The sequence below is a fragment of the Hippoglossus hippoglossus genome, chromosome 16 (genome assembly GCF_009819705.1).
Source record: "Hippoglossus hippoglossus isolate fHipHip1 chromosome 16, fHipHip1.pri, whole genome shotgun sequence".
In the NCBI taxonomy this organism is placed as follows: domain Eukaryota; kingdom Metazoa; phylum Chordata; class Actinopteri; order Pleuronectiformes; family Pleuronectidae; genus Hippoglossus; species Hippoglossus hippoglossus.
In genome coordinates, this window is record NC_047166.1 from 2,526,415 (window position 1) to 2,544,981 (window position 18,567).

Here is an 18,567-nt window from a genome sequence, read left to right on the forward strand (position 1 = left end):
GGGCAGTAAATTATAAATGAACGTTATATATAGATATGATAATAAGAGTCAGAGGAAGCGTCTGTAGGTTTTTTAATGTGGGCTTTTATGTTTAAAAATATATATGAATTATTTAAAACAATGGCTCTTTCTTTACTCTAATTATTATAAAGTAAATAAACCGAGGCCAAGTCAATTCATTAGAAATAAAGATACATTAAAGTAGAACATAGACACTGATGCTGTGTACTTGTATACAGCTCATTACAGTGCGACTGAGGTTCATCACATTAAATTGTGTTTTACTGTCTAGACTGAGTTCCTGTGTAAAACATGTAGAATAGTGCAGCTGAAACAATAAGATGATTAATCAACTCATCAATACAGAGAAATAAAGGGAAAGCAATTGATTTATTATCAATAATTTGAGTAATTTTCAGCTTCTTTTGCTGTTTTTGACTGTAAATTGAATATTTTTGAACTGTTGGTCGGACAAAACAGGACATATGGCAATTCATCGAGATAATAACATTAAATGAAGATTAATTGTATTGAAAACGATACTTTAACAAGTGTCACGGACATTTAACACAATGTTCTATGGAGTATTATTTTATAACACTGATAAAAAAATATCCAGTAGATGTACAAGTAATCAAGTCACAGTAGAAACAGTCTGAACTTTGGTTTTTCTTTCTGTAAACTTTACTTTTCTTAATCTTTCCAACTCAATGCGAGGCCTCATCGTGACAACAAGTCCAACATGACAATAAGAGCCAGTCATCTCTCTCATAACAGTGATAACAGTCATAACAGTGGAGCCTTCAAACTCATCAGCTTGTACATTACTCCTCGTTCAGCCTGAGATGCACCAGTGACCTCTGCTGACAGAGAGGAGAAGCACTGTGAGGGTCGCATGAGGAGACAGAGGGTGAACATGAGTTCATGTAATAGAATAACATGAGAATATCATCATCAATATTTAGATCAAAATGTATTTGTTTTGTCTTTATTTAAGTTTTGCACCAAATAAAATAATGGTCTTCACAAATATCTTCCTTTATTTTAATGCAAAGACTTTAACTCTCAGACTGCAGAGCTGACATTACAACTTGATTCACAGAAAATGACTGCAATTTAAATAATCTGTGAAATGCTCATAATTTCTTCAGCTAAATAATTTTAAAAGATGCTTTTTCTCTGTGTATTGTAATTTTAAATTAAATATTTGTATACTTCATGGTAAAAAAATCACACACAAGATTTGTTGTATTTACAGAATCAAAGGTTGACTACTTTCTGTCACTGCTATTATATTACATTACATTACATTATGTTGTATTATATTATATTATGTTATTTTATATTGTAAGAGTAAATTAACCAATAGAATATAATATGTTCAGATCTTCGATGGTATAAAATTAGATTTCATGTGATATTATTGAAAGCTAAAAAATGAGAACAATATATATATAAATATGTATATCCAAATATATATAATATTAGTGAATTGTTTTATTATACACATGTAATTTGTATACAGTTCATGTATCTTCAACCAAGCTAGTTTCCTGGCTGACTACATTTCCCACAACCCCCCGCGGCCCGTACAGGGGAGCCTGCGTCACGTGCTTCGCCAGTTTCCGGTGTGAGTGTAAATGGAGCCATGACACAGTGGAGGAGGAAAGCTGCTTCTTCCCGGAGGAACCGTCAGTGAACCACCGACCAGGCCTTCGCTCCTTCCCCGCTCAGAGCGCCGCGCACAGCCGCCGCGATGGAGGCGGTGCCCCGCATGCCGATGATCTGGCTGGACCTGAAGGAGGCGGGCGAGTTCCCGTTCAGCCCGGCCGTCAGGCAGGTGAGGCTCCGGGGTGGGGACCGGGGACCGGGGAGCAACAGGGCTGAGCCGGAGAGAGGCAGCCCGGCGCGGATTACCGACGCCCGGGTAAACCCTCCAGGAAGCCGACGTCTGACCGCCAGCTGCTGCGTCGGTCCCGCGGAGGAGACGCGTCCCGGGGGCCCGGGGCTGAGCTCCGGTTGCTGGTGTGAATCCCTCTGACCACCGCCTTTTGTTTGCTAATGGTTAGCGAGCTGCTAGCTACACAACAAGCTAGCAGCTGGGGGCGAAGTTAGCTCCTCGGCAAGTGGCTCACTCCCATTAAACCCAGTACAGAGTCTGTGGGATTCAAGCTGGAGGTTAAAACTCGTGATAATAATAAACTCTGATCTCATCGTCACGTGCACCTGAAGTCAGAGGAGGAGACAAACATCTGGTGACGAGCAGGAGTCTGACATGTTGTTTACAAGTCTGCATCTTAGTTCTGTTCACTGGGAACGATAAGAACAACCTGCACGTGTTATAACACTTTAATAATAATAATGATAATAATAACAAGACATTTAATTTCACATCGCATCTTAGACACACACGCACAACTTGATGTGTGACACAGACACAGTTCAGGTTCTGGTTAAGAGGCAAAGATAACTAGCAGCACCTCTTAGTGAACTAGTGACTAATAACTAGTCGGTGGCTCGGGTCCAGTCCCACGTGATAACAAACAGTGATCTCATCCTCACGTGCACCAGAACCAAGAGGAGGAAACAAAACATCTGGTGAAGGAGCAGGAGTCCAACATGTGGTTTACAAGTCTTCATCCTAGTTCTGTTCACTGTGGGGATAACAACAACAACCTGTACGAGTTATTATACTGTGTTTATAATAATAAGATATGTTTCACAACGGATTTTTAGACAGCCAAGCTCACCTGACAATATATCACGAATAAACACATGTATGATTAAAAGTAAAACACACAAACACACTGTCAATACAACATGTGTGACACTAAAAGAAGTTTAGAGTTTAGACACAAAAACAACTAGCAGCACATCAAAGATTTAAATGTGATTAGCGAGCGACAGATAAAATAGATAAAACTGAAGGAAACAGATGTGTTTTGAGTTGTGATTTGAACATGTGAGGTGTGGCTCCAATAGTTTACATGTGGGGATGGAGAGAGGAGAAGCTGAGGAAGAGGCGTAGAGATGGAGGAGGTGTAAGAGGTATGGATGGGGGGGGGGCATACCTGTTAGCAAGGTTGTAGAGGGCTCTACAGGTGAGAGTTTCCTAGTGTTGTTCTTAATTCCACCTGAAGCCAGTGACGCTGGATGAGGAGTGATGTGGTTTGTGGATTTGCTGCAGGTGATAATCCTGGCAGCAGAATTCTGGATGGTTTAGTCGTTGGTAAAGTTTTATTTGTAAAACCAGTGAGGACGGTGTTACAGTCGCCACAACAGGAAGTGACCAGGGCATGAATCAGAAGGGAGCGCATTACAAAAGTGGTTATTTGTAGATAATTCTAATAATAAAGATAATAACTTATTTCTGTGGCACTTCTTTATCTAAACAGGGTTATAAAGTGCTTTACAAAATACATGAGAATAAAACAACACTAGAACAGAACCAGACAAAACTAGGTTAGATAACATGAGAGAAAATATTCAAAACAAAAAACTTCATCTATTTTTAAGAAGAACAGTTTAAAATCAGGCATCAATAGACTTTCCTATAAAGTATATGATTACAACTAGATTGCTCAGATATACAATATGTCTGTTCACATATACGACTATTACCAGAAATACTATGACTGTTACTTTGGCGCTCTTGCTTCAGAAATGTAGAACAAGTCCCTGATTTATTTGGACTTGGATTAATCATTTAAATGACTCAGTAGTTCATCTATTTCCCGGCTCGTCATTCGAATGCTTCTTGCTTTTCCCTCGATCGGTAATCGGTTGACCAACTTTCCAGCTCCTTCCTGAAGCAGATAAAAGAGGAGATCTTTGCCCTCTCAGGTCACTGCTGTTACCGGCAGTAATAATCCTGTCAGATAGTTATTTTCATTGCACTGCTCATGACAACACCTTCATTCAGAAATGTTAAATGTGATTCACAGAGGAAAACAAATGAAGTCACTTCTTGCCACATGTCTATAAATGACTGCTGACCTCAGTGTTTAACATGTAACGTAGAGGTGGTGGTTTCCATTCAGGAAGTTAAAGTTTAACATTCGACAGGTTAATGCTGCTTCTCCTTATCGCCAAAGTGGTTGTGCATTTAGTACTGTGTCTACATTAGCTACGATTTCCTCCATTTGCCTCGTAGTGAATCAGGATTCTTGTGGAATTCAGAGCGGGACAATGTTCGTCTTGTTGCTGTGTCATTGTGCATCTTTCCGTCGCCTTGTGACCTTCCTGCCTCCATCGTTTCATTGAAAAACAGAGAGACGAGGACCAGTCAGAGAATCGGTCTGCAGGGCTGTTTACTTCCTGGCCTGACAAAAAAAAAAAGTAGCTCGCCGCTGCTTCCAGGGGCTCATGAGGACAAGGAAAGTCTTGGCAAAGCATGATGGGAGCACTTCAGAGCAAGAGAATCCAAACTCTTGGTTTTGCTCAAGGCCAAAGATTTGCATAATAATTAATTAGCTGCAGTTGAAAGACATTCAGGGTCAAATCATATATTTTCTCAGCAGTTATCCTGCATAACAGATATTTAATTAAATATGATTTGTTGGTAAGACCAAGGCCTGAAATCTTACATTGTGATTCCAGTCTGGAGAAGCCTTCTTTTTCCAGTATAAGCAGGAAGTGACTCTGTTTTTTTTAAAGTGTTGACCTACTTTTTCTTTCTGTGTCTTCACCTCCAGTTCATCTTAAAGAACTACGGAGAGAATCCTGACAACTACAATGAGCAGCTGAAGAAGCTGGAGACACTGCGGCAGGTAGGTTCTCTGAGGCTCAGGCTCGGGTCTGTGGTTCCAGGGTCTTTGATTAACTTCTTCCTTGGGTCATGTTCCAGCCTTTTACTAAACTTCATGGAAGTCAGCTGAAGAGTTTTTGCATAATCCAGATTAGTTAGACAAACAAATCGTTACTAAATGTTTCGACTCACAACCAGAAGTGACAAGTGGGATCATGTTTCCGGCAACTTGACTGTTTGGAGGAGGCCTACGACCTTGAGGTTGTACTTCTGGTCTAACCTGTGGTTAAGTCAGAGATTAATAAACTATGTTAAAGGAAACAAGGATGAAGAGAAGTGGTAAATTATCAGTTGACACAAACTAAACAGAACAAATCTCACACATAATATTCGAGGAAACCAAAATCTAGTCCTTTTCAACCACAGACTAACACAAGAGGCTGTTGAGCTCATCAGTGCTGATGATGTTTTTACATGTTGAATTTTATCTGTTTCCTGTTAGTAACTCTAATAGTAGAAGAGTCGTTTCTGTTGGTGCCAGTTTGCAGATCCATCCCTGATCTGGTCCCAGTGAGAATTTAACTGCTTCTTACCTCTACAGAGAGGAGTCGTTGTGATTCTGTTGCTGCTCTGGTGAAGAACAGGAGATGAAACACAGTTTGTGTCTGTTTCACAGGGAGCGGTGAACGTGACGAGGGATTTCGAAGGATGCAGCACGTTGAGGAAGTACTTCGGTCAGCTGCATTACCTCCAGAGCCGAGTGCCCATGGGGCCGAGCCAGGAGGCTGCTGTGCCCATCTCATGGTACAAACACAAACCTACAAACAAATCACACAAACACAAACTGTACACAACATTCACACGTCTTCCTGCCGTCTGAACTATTTCTTCCTGAGGTCTGGATCTTTTTTTAGAGTCACTCTCATGACAGTTTGCTCAGGATACAAATGTCAGTTCACTGCCGGAAATCTTAAAGTACAGAGGGGAATAAAATAGCAGGAAGTAAATGTAACTTTCCAAATGTTATCTGTCCACGAAATGAATATCCATTGAATTTACAGGATTCTAGTCAAATACTCATTTTACTAATACTAATTTTTGCTTGTGTGCAGGACTGAGATCTTCTCTGGAAAAACAGTCACTCATGACGACATCAGCTATGAACAAGCCTGCATCCTCTACAATCTTGGTGAGTTGAGTCACGTAGAGAAATCTGTGGATTCTCATGAAAATAATTTACCACCTGTGAATAGACTGAAGTGAGTTGTCCACATACTGACACACACAGATCTGCTCTTGTACAACCTTTTAAAGGAACAGTATGAGTGACCCATAACTCTTTCAACATACATTTGTCAGTATTGTTTTAAGATTGACGTGGAAAAGTGTGAATTTATCCTGTAACAGTCTCCAACTCGACTCCTTGTTTTCATTCTCCATAGGGGCCCTGCACTCCATGCTGGGAGCCATGGATAACAGGGTGTCTGAGGAGGTGAGACACACACACACACACACACACACACACACACACACACACACACACACACACACACACACACACACACACACACACACACACACACACACACACACACACACACACACACACACACACACACACACACACACACACACACACCGTGTACTATGTCCACACAGTCCCTCTGACCCTCTGCTTCGTGTCCAGGGCATGAAGGTGTCATGTACCCACTTCCAGTGCTCAGCTGGAGCCTTCTCCTACCTGAGAGACCATTTCAGCCACAACTTCAGTGTGGACATGAGCCACCAGATCCTTAACCTTAACATTAACCTCATGCTGGTAGGTAACACACTCATACACGCACACACACAGACACACACAGGAAAGTGTCTCATCACTCTGTGTCTCCTTCCTAGGGTCAGGCTCAGGAGTGTCTTCTGGAGAAATCCATGTTGGACAACAGGAAGAGTTTCCTTGTTGCCCGTATCAGCGCTCAGGTCAATGTCTTATGATTTAATATGAATTACATTCAATAATCATATGAATCAATAGTGAAATCTTGAGCAGGTGATAACTGGCTGTGCTGCTGCAGGTGGTGGATTACTACAAAGAGGCCTGCAGGGCTCTGGAGAACTCGGAGACGGCCTCCATGCTGGGGAAGATCCAGAAGGACTGGAAGAAACTGGTTCAGATGAAGATCTACTACTTTGCTTCCATTGCACACGTGAGTCCGATGAGCGAGTGGTTGTGAGTGCGTGTTGTTTTAATACTGACGTTCACTTCATCACATCCACCTTCCTCCGTTATCTCTGTGTTGTTTCTCTACAGCTTCACATGGGAAAACAGGCGGAGGAGCAGCAGAAGTACGGAGAGCGGGTAGGACCATGCAGTTTTTTACAATTACCATCAGGGTGCGCTTTGTGTTTTTAACTATTTATTCAGGACAGAAATTAAGAGCTTCCTCAGTCCATTTTTCCACTTCCCTCCATGTTTCTCTGTTCCTACTCACATTTGTATTTTCTGTTTCCACCAGTTGGCGTACCTGCAGAGCTCCATGGATAAACTCAGTGAAGCCATCAAGCTGGCGAAGGTAGAAAAGCACTTTCTCACCAGCAACACATTAGTGTAATGTTTTATTGTCTCTGTAACCGTGTGTTTCCTGTCTTGTTACAACCAGGGTCAACCTGACAGCGTGCAAGAGGCATTGAGGTTCACCATGGATGTTATCGGTGGAAAGTGAGCACTTCATTCTTTGTGTCACAGTTTCAGTCGTTTCCTGTAGTTTCACTGGTGGTTTTCAGTGTGTGAACCTGTTTTTCTTTTGACCTTTGACCTCTAGGTTCAATTCAGCCAAAAAGGACAATGACTTCATCTATCACGAGACAGTTCCTTCTCTGGAAACTCTGGCCTCAGTCAAAGGTAACGTGAAGCTCGAGTATGTTCACGCTGCTGAGATGACTCACAACTATTATCACTGTTTTAATGCGTTTCCATGTAGAAGTGTGATGTTATGTTATGTTATTGTGTATCTGTTATGAACAGCTCTTTGTTTAACAGTGTTAAATGATTCTTTTGCTGACTGACTAATGTCTTCATCTCTCAGCATCATGATCTCTTCTCCTCTTGTTATTTCCCCTCTAGGTGCACCACTGGTCAAAGCCCTCCCAGTCAACCCCACAGACCCCAGCGTCACTGGACCAGACCTGTTCTCCAAGTTGGTGCCGATGGCTGCACATGAAGCGTCTTCTCTTTACAGGTAGTTCATCTCAGAACGGTGAAATAAAGAGTGTGTTCAGTCTTTAATGATTAAAGTTAATTGATGTCTGTGGTTACTTTCTGTTTTTCCAGTGAGGAGAAGGCCAAGCTGCTGAGGGACATCATGACCAAGATAGAAAGCAAGAACGAAACACTAGAGTGAGTACATGAGTGTGTGGAGCCTTAAAAGAACTCTTCAGAGATATCAATGTTAATGTTTTGAGATATGAAGCTTTTATTTTACAGAATAAACGATGTAGAAAATATGTGTATTTATGTTTATATTCAGTTTCAGGGCATTTCTCACAGTAGCCACTAGTCTGTACTGTTACTTAGACATGAACATGAATGTACTCATTTCATAATTAATATGCTGCGGAGCGCTGTGCAAAGTGCAAACTGTGCTCCTGTCACTTTTCATAATAACATTATACTATTAATAAGGTAATGATAATTAATGTTAATCAATCTTGTCTTCAAGTGGTAACTCCAACTCGTTTAAAATCTACCATTCCCAGTTGATCTCTTAGCCCAAAATGTCTGTAAACCCCAAAAAAAGATCATTGGAAAGTTTGAAAGTTAATATTACTTCTGATTTTAATTTGACCAGACTCTGTACCCAGTGTAAACTGACTGGTTTCGTCTCACAGGCAGTTCATGGACTCCCTGGGCTTGGAGCCGGAGTCTGTGGACAACTTGGACATGTACAGTCACATCCCCCCCGTCCTGATGGAGAAATGTGCCGCGCTCAGTGTCCGACCCGACACCGTCAAGAGCCTCATCCAATCCATGCAGGGTAAGGGAAATCATGTCTGCCCCAAATTGTTGTATAGACATATTTAAAGTTTTGGTTTTGTAACATTTCTTGATTGTTGGTGTTTACCTCTCTATCACATCTGTGCAGTGCTTTCAGGCGTCTTCACTGATGTGGAGTCTTCACTGAGGGAGATCAGAGACGTCCTGGAGGAAGATGAGACCAGCGAGCGAGTCCTGCAGGAGGTCATCGGCCCCTCGGCGGGCGACATCCACCCGGCAGCACAGGGCCAGGCTCTGGCCGAGATCCACAGGGACCTGGAGAAGTACATGGAGGCCCACGAGAAGGCGAGTTTCACCAACACGGAGCTCCACCGCGCCATGAACCTGCACATCAGCAACCTGCGTCTGCTGGGGGGGCCACTGGAAAGTCTGAGAGAGGCCTTGCCCCGGCCCCAACTTAGTGAAGGTGTGTTTGATGAGAAAGCATTTTTTTCTTTCCTGCTAGAGAAAAGTCTGGCAGGTTACCATCAGTGTAAAATACAACGACATCAAAGACATCAAAGAATGTTAAGATTTCAGTATATTCAATACAAGTCTTTCATGTTTATAAAAAATGTGTTAAAAAGCCTCTTGATGCATATTTCTATTTAAAGAATAAGAAAACAACAGGTGAAGAAATCATCAATAAAAGGCTTTTGAGAATGACCAGGTCTGGAGATGATATTATGACATCAGTTGTGTTTAATTGTCATCACATAATGTAGTTCTAAGTTGTGTGTGTGTGTGTGTGTGTGTGTGTGTGTGTGTGTGTGTGTGTGTGTGTGTGTGTGTGTGTGTGTGTGTGTGTGTGTGTGCAGAGGAAGTCGCCGGGCTGCAGTGCATGAAGCGGATCCTTGGGAAGGTCCAGGAAATGAGAGAACAGAGAGGCTCTTTGGAGAAACAGCTCCGTGACCTCATCCAGCACGACGACATCACCTCCACCCTCGTCACCACGGAGCGGGCGGACATGAAGGTATGTGGTCGCACGTGGTTCCCTCAAGGCCACACAAAACACCACTGTCACTTTAAAACAAAAAAAAATGATTCAAGGGAGATCTGCCTGAACTCTTGGACTTGTAATTGTATTTTTTTTTTACATGTGAGATCTCAACCAACCCTTTGTCCTTCCAGCGCATATTTGAGGACCAACTGAAGAAGTACGAGCAGGTGAAGGTTTACATCGAGCAGAACCTGGCAGCTCAGGAGAACATCCTGAAGGCCCTGACGGAGGCTAATGTCCAGTACGCCTCAGTTCGCAAGGGCCTGAGCCAGACCGAGCAGCAGTGGAACGCCACCGTCCAGGGCCTGGTGGGCTCGTACGAAGCCTACGAGGACCTGATGAAGAAGTCCCAGGAGGGGAAGGAGTTCTACGATGACCTGGAGGCCAAAGCGTCCCGTCTGCTGGAGAGATCGAAGGGCTTGTGTCAGATGAGAACAGAGGAGAGGAAGCCAGTGCTGGAAAAGTGAGGGGAATGTTTCAGTCTCTATTAAGTTTCAGTCTTCTAAAGGTGACATTTGAATGCTCTTCTCATGCTCTTCACTGTGTTTTCCTCAGAGAGACCCAGAAGAAGCCCCCAGCTCGACCCACCGCAGCAAAGCCCTCCCTGAGGCCAAAAAATCCAGATAACGACTCTGCCTGCTCGAGCCTGGACGACCCGGAACTGGCCCAGCTCAGTGCAGCCATATTGGCCTTGGGAGGTGACTTACCTGACGAGCTCCGCAGCCTCCCCCCTGACATTCCCTCCCTCACCACCGCTCGTCACCCCGGTCCTGAAGCCTACATCCCCCCTGGTGTGAACCTGGGTGGCAGCAGCTCTCTGCCTTGGCCTGGTGCTCCAGCTGCTGGTCTTCCTCGCTTCCCCGCCAACCTGCCACCTCCAGAACTTTTGGCACGGATTGCTCAGTTTCCTACTTCAGGAGCTCTGCCACATGGACACCATCCCCAGATGCCTCCACAAATGCAGACGGTGTCAGGTTATCGGCCACCACCTCCTCATGCTCCCCAACCGACACCAGTCCGACCCTCGACTACCACTGTGGACAGCATTCAGGCCCCGATCCCCAGCTACGCCCCAACACCGCACCACCCGCACTCAGCTGGCTACGCTGTACCGCCACAGATGGGTGTCTATCCCCACTTTATGCACCAACCAGGGATGCCGCTTCGAGGCCCAAGCCAAACTCCTGCACCCCAACCCCAGCAGCAGAAACATCCACAGCACTACCCCCAAGCCATGGGGCAACAGCTGCCTCAGGGCTATCAGCCTGCACCAATGCCCGGCCCTCACCTCCAGACCCAGCAAGGTTACCCTCACGGATATATGCCCCAACAGCCTGGCGTTCCTCCACAGTACCAGCAGGCATTCCCAGGGCAGATGCAAAATGGCTTCCAGCCGCGACCTCAGATCCCACAAGGCTATCAGCCTCCGCAGGGCTATGGGCCCCAGCAGCACCCTCAGATGATGCCAGGCTCCATACCCAGGCCACCTCAAACTGCCCACCCCCAAATGCCTGCAACGTCTCAACCAGCACCCCCCGTGTCACAGCCCTACCTGCCCCATCCCAACCAACAGATGCCCATTGGACTCCCTCACCAACACATGTTGCCACAGCAGCAACAACAAATGTCAATGCCCCCCAATGCCCAGCAGATGCCGCCACACCCACAGATGCAGATGCCAGGAGGTCCCAGACCCCAGATGCCCCCCACAAGTCAGCCAATGCCCCCAGTCTCACAGAACTACATGCCCCCCACCGGCCAGCCCATTCACCCTGCAATGCACCCACAGATGCCCCCTGCCTCACAACCTCATATGGTCCCTGGTCCTCAGGTCCACCTGCCAAGGGGCCCTATGCCACAAATGCCCCCCGGTGCACTACCCCAACAGCATCAGCATCACCCCCACCCCGGACAGCCTCCTATACCAAACATGCCCCAGCAGCCTATTCGGATGCCCGGCCAACCCCAGGCTCAGCCCCCTCACTCTGGGGGAGTGTGCTACCCAGGAGGGGCTCCGATGATGCCTCAGCAGCCCCTGGCCCCACAGCCAGCAGCCCCCCAACAACCTCAGGCCCCACTCCCCATGACTCATCCACAGCCTTCTACTATGTACCCTTCAGCTCCAGGACCTAATGTACCTCCAAGTGCCCCACAGCAGCCCACTGCCATGGGACCCCATGGTCCGCATGCTCCCTCTGCTCAGCACATGATCCAGCCCTCACCTGCTCAGCCACCCGTCCCTCCTTCCCCTTCACCTTCCCCCTCTCCATCTCCCTCTCCGGGCCCTACATCTCTGGGTCTGAACCCCCAGCAGAGACCCACACCAGCCCCCACCCCCGGAGGCACAGCACCATCCACTCTTCCCTCTCCCTCTGCTGTCTCTCCCTCCACGTCGCTTTTTCAACGCCAGAACTCAAGCACAGACGACCTCCTCTCCTCGAGCCCAGAGAGCCAACCCGGAGGCCCCAAGGCCCCGACCAATGTCCTGCAACCGACTAAAGCTGACCCACAGGACGGGGAGCGTCGGAAGAAAAGCACCCAGGCAGTTCTCCTGATCCAGGGTGACCCGTACCAAGCCCCAGAGCGTGTTGCCCAGCTTCATAGTGAACTGGAACGTTACAGAGCCCAAGTAGATTCCCTGGAGCACCCCTCTGAGACTGAGGGCGGCCTGTCAGTGCTGGACGCCCGCTGGAAAGAGCTCCAGGAACAGCAGGAGAAAGACGCCCGTCAGCTGTCCATCGCCATCGCCCGCTGCTACACCATGAAGAACCGTCACCAGGACGTCATGCCCTACGACCTCAACCGCGTGATGCTGCAGTCCGGCAAAGACGACTACATCAATGCCAGCTACGTGGAGGACTTGTCACCGTACTGCCCTCGCCTTATCGCCACACAAGCTCCCCTCTCCGGCACAGCGGCAGACTTCTGGCTGATGGTGTACGAGCAGAAGGTGTCTCTGATAGTCATGTTGGTGTGTGAGCAGGAGCTTGATAAGGTACCAAGTTTAGTTTGGTTAACTTTTAGTCTTAAAGTTTGTTTTTCCTGAAATATCTTTTGATACAGATCATCTCTTTAATATTATGATGTTATATTGTACTCATTGTCTTGCTACCGTCTGTTTTTAACGTTCTTATCTTGTTGTCTCTCACAGGGAAAAGTTCTGCGCTACTTCCCGACAGAGCGCGGCAAGCAGTTCTCTCAGGGACCGATCACGCTCAGCCTGACCACGCAGAAGACGGCACCGACACACGTGGAGCGAATGATCAGCCTGCAGTACCGCGACCAAAGCCTGAAGCGCACCGTCGTCCATCTCCAGTTCACCAACTGGCCGGAGCTGTAAGTCAGGTTCTAAGATACTCGCAATATAAACTAGTTTCTCTTAAATAACAAGTGTTTCACACCGAGTCGTCATCGTTTCTCCATGTTCGTCCTCAGGGGTCTTCCTGAGAGCAAGAGCAACCTGCTCCGATTCATCCAGGACGTCCACGGACACTACCTCCACCAGAGGCCCTTACACACACCTGTTGTGGTGCACTGCAGGTATATATTCAAAATGGAAGTTAACACCAGCCGATTACATCCTGTCTGTGTGAGGGGTCTGTGATTTGAGAGCAGTGTTTCTTAAATCTTTAAAACGTACCCGTCTGTTTCCTGCCTCAGCTCGGGTGTCGGACGCACCGGCGCCTTCTGTCTGCTGTACGCGGCGCTGCAGGAGCTGGAGGCGGGAAATGGGATCCCAGATCTGCCCCTGCTGGTGAAGAAGATGAGACAGCAGAGGAAGAACATGCTCCAGGAGAAGGTCAGATACACAGAAATAAATCGAAATCTAATTTAACATCTGATCCTCAGGGGGAATAGATTCTCAGATATTAGAAGCTTCATGTTAGTCTCTGTCTCGTCTCCAGCTGCACCTGAAGTACTGCTATGAGTCCGTGTTGAAGCACGCGGAGAACGTCCTGCAGCGCCACGGCATCACCACCGCCACCTGCAGCAAGAACACCAACTCTGCAGCCACGAAGGTTTGTCACCTAAAATACTTGACGTGGTTTGCGGATCCATCAGCCACATATGTGTCTTTGTACAGAGACACAACAAAATGCTCGGCTGCCCTCAGGTCGTCATGGAGACTATTCAACAACTTGAATGTTAGAAAATCTCCAAAACTGTTTGAGGGGATAATCGATTTTGTTCTTTTTGTCCCACCAACATTCCAGAATCAAAAGAAATCTGTCCCATGTACAGTGAAGTAAATACTGGTGTGGAAGAATCTGGGACCAGTAAATGTTTTTCATTTTTGATTGAAAGGTAAAATAAGTGGAAAAACCTACTGGTTATGTGTCATGTTAGATTATACAACAGTTTTTACTCTGGTCCTGGTCGGAGACGCTGCGGAGAATGTCCCATTAATCTCACTTGGACATTTGTCTTCTCACAGACTGTCCCTCGAGTTCAGTGCAAATCTGAAAGTAGCTTTAAAGACGAGGAACATTCGTAATAAATGTCAAAGTATTGTAAGACATCAAAACCATGTAAAAGGTCAAAAGGCCAAACAACATTTTTCGACTGTTGAGACGTTTTCATCTGAACTTTAACGTTATATTTGTTTTGTGTCCCTGATTGTTCCGAAGGATTTCTACTAGTTCAAGGTACTAGTGGTGCTTCTGTCACTTCAGTAGATCGAGGCCGTTTCGTTTCTCCGAGTGTCTCCTCTTGTTAACCTGAACCTTCCTGTCCTCTCTGAACCGTCTCTCTGCAGCCTTACACGAGACAGGAGTCGCAGCAGGATATCGTCCTGGGCGGAGACATGCCCATCAGCTCCATCCAGGCCACCATCGCCAAGCTCAGCATCCGGCCGCCCAGCGCCACAGACCCGGCCATGGAGCAGGCTGAGGAGCCGGTCGGCTCCATCTTACCCGACCTGGACTCTCTGGGTACAGACATCCAGCTGTTCCAGGACGCCGACCCGCCGACAGATACCCAGCCCCCTTCCTCCTTCAGCCCGCCCCTCTCCTCACCTGCCCACTCCCCACCTCCTCCCAACGGCCTGGATATCGTCTCCACCTCCCCCCCAGCAGAGGCTGTGCCGAGCGCCGTCCCACCTCCCGCTTCCTCTGCTCCTTCGTCCCTGGAGCTTTTGGCCTCGATGACGCCAGAGGCCTTCTCCATGGAGGGAGGGGGCCGGGGGAAGCAGCGGGTGACCAAGCAGAGCTTCCTGCAGCCGGTGGAGGGTCAGGGTCTCCACGGGAAACGGGGGGACAAAGGTGAAGACCCGCTCGGCTGCCTGGACCCCCTCTGGAGCCTCAACAAGCAATGAGTCCACAGGTCGCTGCCTTTCTCTCACTCTACCACCAGGCGTCACTAGAGGCCTGTCGCTCCCTTTCCAATCCCGCTTTGAAGAGAAAACTAAACAAGCTGAATCCTGGGAGAAGTTCTGTTGATTACCAAGATGTGCCTGGTGGCAGACAGTCGGGGGTGAGATGGGAAGTCGGGGGGGTTTGAAACCTGAAACACACTTTGCTTCTCCCTGCATCACTGGTGGCTTCTGGGACCAGATCACTATGCACTCGTCTGTATCCGTTCATTCTTTCTGTTGCTGCTTTTCTTTTTATGTCCGTGGCTGATGGAGCACTGCTCTGCACTTCCAGCACCAGATCCCCCCCCTCCCCCCTAAAGAAAGATCCCAGCATGCACTCCATCACCAGGCTGCGACGTGTTCAGCTCCCCCCCCCCCCTTCCTTCCTGCGCTGTGATCGTTTTAATGACTGGAATAACGTGTGCGTAGCGTTGAAGCAGCTTTTTAAGACCCCCCCCCCCCCCCCAGTTCTATCAGCGCGTGTAGCTCAGTAGTTCCTGTCACAGAGCAGCAAACAAATCAGCACGTGGTAACAAGTCGATTATTTTTCTTTGTCTTTTGTCTGTAACACTGTAAATATCTTAAATAAAAATTAGACTATCCCAAAAAAAAAAGTCCTTCTGGAAAAAGTGTCACTAATCATTCATCATTGTAAAGATATCAGAATAAATCCAGTAGACAAACTGTGTTGGTATCAAAGCCTCTTTATTTGAAAATTAGTACAAAGTCTTGCAGGTTTTTCTTGTGTGTTACAAAACAGTAAATAAGTTACCTCCACTACCACAGCCTGCCAAGGAAGAGAGGAAGCTGGAGGGGAAGAAGCAGACGAGTGGATCTTCTCTACAGTCGGTTAGATTTGGACCGTTAATGTTACATATTTGAGTTGCAACGGGGGAAATATTTTCCTCTGATATGTTGAGTCACAGCTGCACCAGCACAGTTAACTTCCATACATCAGACGGAGCCGTAATCACGACATGGATATTGGTTTGTTTTGAGCTCGAGTCCAAAAACATTCATGAGAAGCTTCAGCAGCTTCCTCCGCAAAAGGAAGAGTTCAAGAGTTCGGGACGTTTTTGCTTTAGCTCACTTCCTGGATGAGAAGATGAACAAACCAGGTCCGAGGCAGTTGTACGACGTTTTCTACGACACGGTGACGTCCTCGGTCTGAGGCTGGAGGAAGAACATATTCGTATCTTTGATAATTCCGACAACTCTGGCAGAAAATATTTCCCAGAATGCCTTTATCTCAAATTCACATGTTTTTTTTTTGTAATGGCTTTGTTTGCTTGTTAGAAAACTGAAGTTAAAAAAAAATTAAGTCTGACAAAAAAAACAAAACTACACATTTTCCTGTTTCTAAAACTTTATCGTCCGTTTACGAGAAAAAAAACAAAAACAAAGTTTAAATCGTTCACACGGTTACCAAGGAGATCGCAGGTCTGATTTCTGCTGAATGCAAAACGTATTCATCTTTACTTCCACTTCTGTTCGTTTATTTCTTTTTCAGCAGGATTATATAAAAACTACTTCATGGATTTCCACAAAACTTTTTCGAAGAATTCATGGATCTTGAACAAAATCAGGAATAATTAGAGGACTGATATTTATGAGAGAACCGTTTGATGCAGATCAGAATTAAAATCTGGATCCAGTGGATTTAAATGTAGTTTCATAGGAGGTAGGGTTTTTTCCCCCGGCGCTGTGCAGTAACAAAAAGGGATAGAAACCTGTAACTACCACCAGCAGCTGAGATAATGAGCTTATATGCATCTTCAACCGTTTCAGAGGTTTGTCCAAACAAAACAATGAGTTTGATTCATTTTCAGACTCGTTTGGCGCAGAATGAAAACCACGTCCCTGTGAAACCAGACCTGTGACTTGTCAGCTCGTTACCGTCGCACACGTTTCCTGTGTGCAAGCTGACGTTTTGCATAAGTGCCAATGCATTCATAGCGTTAAGAGTGCATTGAATTAGTGTTAAGATTCGATAGTCGCTGGTTTTGTTTAACAGGTTTGTTCGCCACGCCTACATTCGACAAAACGCACATTGACGGTAGATTGGTGGAGGATTGGAAAAGAAAATACATTCTGGGTGTTGTTGGCGTTCCTCGAGGGAAACGTCTCGAAGCTGGAGGACGACTTTCTCTCAGCAGGTTATCGGAGAAAAAGGGACGAAGCTCAGGCACCGACTTAAATAACAGTTGAGCAGTTTGAAAAAACAGACGAGTGTCGATTTCCAGGATTCTAGGATTTGGAGAAACTCCTTTTAACTGAATCACCACAACACTAGAGTTACTTTTATCTGAATGTTATTAGACCATGTTTTTAAAAACAGCCTTTAACTAGTTATACACACAAGATCAAAGCTCCTCCATGTTAGCGAATGGTACATGGGACCTAAATAAAAAGTCAAAGTTACATAAACGTTTCTCAAAGAAGGTTTCTGTCATTTTAGATCATTCTCATTGTTCAAGTCTTCATGTTTCGGAGAAGTTTGGGGTTTAATAAGTTATCTGATGATGTAAAAACGGGATAAAACTATTCAATAGACTCTGAGATCATCAGCGCAAGATGGCGGCGTTTCGTATCCGGGATCTTTTGGCTTCATCTCGGGACACCGGGAGGAATATTGTTTAGAGTGAAAGACGGTTTAAACTTTTCAATGACTCAATTGGAGAATAACGGAGTCTCAAAGCTGAAGGATCTTTAGCATCGGAGCACACGGAACTAAAACAAATCACAATAAGCAGCTTCCATCGCTTCACCTTCCCGTTCTGTGACGGGACGGAGCGTGTGGTCGTTCACACCCGCTGCTTATCGTCATCGTTTTAATTAGAGCCCGACCAACTCACCGATTGGTCGATAACAGACTTTTATTTTACAAACTAAACATTTGTTAAGTTCTATATATTTGGTTGTATTTGTGTTTTCTTTTTTTTATATAGTTATTCACAATAAAGTTTTTGATTTGATTATAAAATATCAATTACATTTCTCTGTAAGGATTTGATATCGACGTCTCTCTCCCCCCCCCCCCCATCGGCCGGGCTCTAACCCTCAGTTCTGTGTTTAACGTGAAGCTGGTTGGAATGTAAAGTTCTTGGCATTTAAATTATTTGCAGCTACTTATATACAGTGTTATTTATTATTCACATTTCGATTGGCTTGGCTGCAGAAAGAGGCGGGAAGGTTTTTTTTAAGACAACTCCAGCAAAGTTTACAAATCGACACTAAGACCGCGAGGAGGAAAGTTATCTTTTAGTCTGTGGCCCAAATGGAAACTGTTTAAGTTGAAGTTATATAGTTAACCGTGTTTTTCACAAAATAAAATCTCTTGTGGGCACTATATAAAAAAAAATAAAGGAAAAGAATACGGTAGCCAATGTAAACGTGACGTCGGCCAATGACAGCCTGCGCAGGACAACGTCGATATT

General features: G+C 45.8%; 2 protein-coding genes across 2 annotated transcripts in view; both read left to right on the plus strand.

Annotated features, from left to right (window-relative positions):
• Positions 1–9,528, plus strand: part of LOC117777020 (cortexin-3) — a 29,035-nt gene extending 19,507 nt beyond the window's left edge. The window contains exons 3-4 of the transcript XR_004616531.1: positions 2,447–2,452; positions 9,510–9,528. The gene's annotated coding sequence lies outside the window, so the exon portion shown is untranslated. The remainder of the gene's footprint in view (positions 1–2,446; positions 2,453–9,509) is intronic.
• Positions 1,616–15,814, plus strand: ptpn23a (protein tyrosine phosphatase, non-receptor type 23, a). Its single transcript, XM_034611463.1, has 24 exons — positions 1,616–1,840; positions 4,695–4,769; positions 5,424–5,551; positions 5,860–5,936; positions 6,190–6,239; positions 6,435–6,566; positions 6,644–6,724; positions 6,820–6,951; positions 7,056–7,103; positions 7,261–7,317; positions 7,405–7,463; positions 7,567–7,646; positions 7,869–7,983; positions 8,076–8,141; positions 8,633–8,778; positions 8,887–9,204; positions 9,596–9,750; positions 9,909–10,240; positions 10,333–12,772; positions 12,929–13,113; positions 13,213–13,317; positions 13,438–13,576; positions 13,683–13,796; positions 14,534–15,814. The coding sequence occupies exons 1-24, from the start codon at positions 1,757–1,759 to the stop codon at positions 15,089–15,091; spliced, it is 5,676 nt and encodes a 1,891-aa protein (XP_034467354.1). The 5' UTR covers positions 1,616–1,756; the 3' UTR covers positions 15,092–15,814.
• The last annotated feature ends 2,753 nt before the right edge of the window (positions 15,815–18,567 follow it).

Excerpts from the sequence above, each read along its gene's own strand:
- ptpn23a (XM_034611463.1), top strand. The coding sequence starts at position 1,757 with ATGGAGGCGGTGCCCCGCATGCCGATGATCTGGCTGGACCTGAAGGAG. Across the intron at positions 7,318-7,404 it reads AAGCCATCAAGCTGGCGAAG|GGTCAACCTGACAGCGTGCA; the intron begins GTAGAAAAGCAC and ends TGTTACAACCAG. Across the intron at positions 9,205-9,595 it reads CCGGCCCCAACTTAGTGAAG|AGGAAGTCGCCGGGCTGCAG; the intron begins GTGTGTTTGATG and ends GTGTGTGTGCAG.